Here is a 1,609-nt window from a genome sequence, read left to right as displayed (position 1 = left end):
TTTACTTTTGCAGCTATCAACAACGAAGCCACCGACTTCACTTGCCAGCCAACCTGAAAATCAATTTTCAACACAATAGTCGGTAATTTAAAATTTTAAAATATGAAAATCCGATGCTCTGATGCGATTTGTTTACCACAGTTCGTCCGTTGACTTGGACAATTTCATCGCCGGCATGCACTTTGCCACAAACGTCGACAGGGGAGTGATACTTCACTTCGCTGATCATGTGCACCCCTTTGTACGGAGCTTCAATGTTGAATCCCTGTTGAAAAAATCAATCACAAAATAAAACAAAAATTTATCTCAACAAATAAATAAATACCAATTCATCGTCAACACTGTGCCGTCTAATTAATACCGTCTCGAGAAATGCGGTTTGCAAAACCAACGGATCAGCGGAATTTTCCACAATTTCATCACAAATTGCAGCAAGCTGAGTACACTAAAGTAGAATTGTCGTCGAATGAATAAAATCAATCGACAAATCATAATTTGAAACCCCCTACCAACATCTGGACATTTCTAGCTACATCGCAAAGATCGTCACTGGGCATCTGGGCCAACTGTACAATTTGCACCACCAAATGAAGAACAGAATTCCGTGTAACTTTAAACTGTTCGTCAGTGTTGAATGGTTCTCTGAAAGTAATACAAATTATAAATTGATTATATTTGCATACACATCACTGCATACCTGTCCAACCAGAAAAGAAATTTCTTCGCTTGGCCAGCAAGACAGGCAACCTCAGAAAGTACCGTATTTGGCATTGATTGTAATTTGGTATTTGTCCTCTTCCGAGACCATTGACTTTGCTGAGCGTAGAGTTTGTTCATCACGTTACGAGTAAAAGCACCAAGTTGCAAAGCGATTGACTGCAAATTCTCCGAATCCATTTCAAAGCACTACAATTATCGCATAGCATAATATTAGCAGAATATGAAAGTTAGTTTGTAGAATATTAATTATAATATGCTCTAAAAACGGCTCAAATGCACATCTTAAACAAAAAAATTATTTTCTTTTCAAAATTTACATTTCATACCAAATTAACGAGCAAGTTCAAGGCGTTGACAATAATTTGTCGACTGATCAAATTGTCCACACCCAATTCGACCAAATCACTGGCAGTCAACAAGAGCAGACGACGTCCGTCGACAAATGCATTGCACAGTTTCACACTGAACGGTTCAACAGTCTCGTCCAAGCCTGAATAAATAAAAACATAGACAACAACAACAAAAACAAAAATAACAACAAATTAATTAGGATAAAAATTTGCATTTGTAATTTACCAACGAGCCATTGGGCTACATCATCCACTGACCAGCCCCTGACTGTGTCGACAAATGACACCAAGTCCCGTTCGCCGGTTATCATCAAAAATGCAAAACAAATGGACAGATGATGCTGAAAAATTGAAATTAATAAACAGTGATCGAAGTTAATAAAAAGAAAATAATATATTTCATCGATGAAACAATATATATCGAATCAAATGAAAAAAGTTTTGCTCCTGGTTTTCTTTTTTTTAATATACATCAGCAATAGTTGTAATGCGCAGTTGACTGCGGAAATTGGACAACGAAATTTGACTGTAAGATTGAA

The 1,609-nt window shown here is 36.7% G+C and overlaps 1 protein-coding gene across 1 annotated transcript; it reads right to left on the bottom strand.

Annotated features, from left to right (window-relative positions):
- Positions 1-136: 136 nt before the first annotated feature.
- Tsp_12878 (beta-mannosidase) lies at positions 137-1,411 on the bottom strand (the record flags this gene model as incomplete). The annotated part of the gene is made up of 6 exons (XM_003366171.1): positions 137-265; positions 326-436; positions 510-642; positions 698-906; positions 1,047-1,210; positions 1,297-1,411. Coding segments are annotated over 6 exons (861 nt in total), but the record flags the coding sequence as incomplete, so codon positions are not given.
- Positions 1,412-1,609: the final 198 nt, after the last annotated feature.

This window comes from Trichinella spiralis, assembly GCF_000181795.1.
Source record: "Trichinella spiralis strain ISS 195 chromosome Unknown Scfld6447, whole genome shotgun sequence".
Taxonomy (NCBI): Eukaryota; Metazoa; Nematoda; class Enoplea; order Trichinellida; family Trichinellidae; genus Trichinella; species Trichinella spiralis.
Note: the sequence above shows the minus strand (reverse complement) of the source record. Positions and strands in the feature narration are given on the sequence as shown.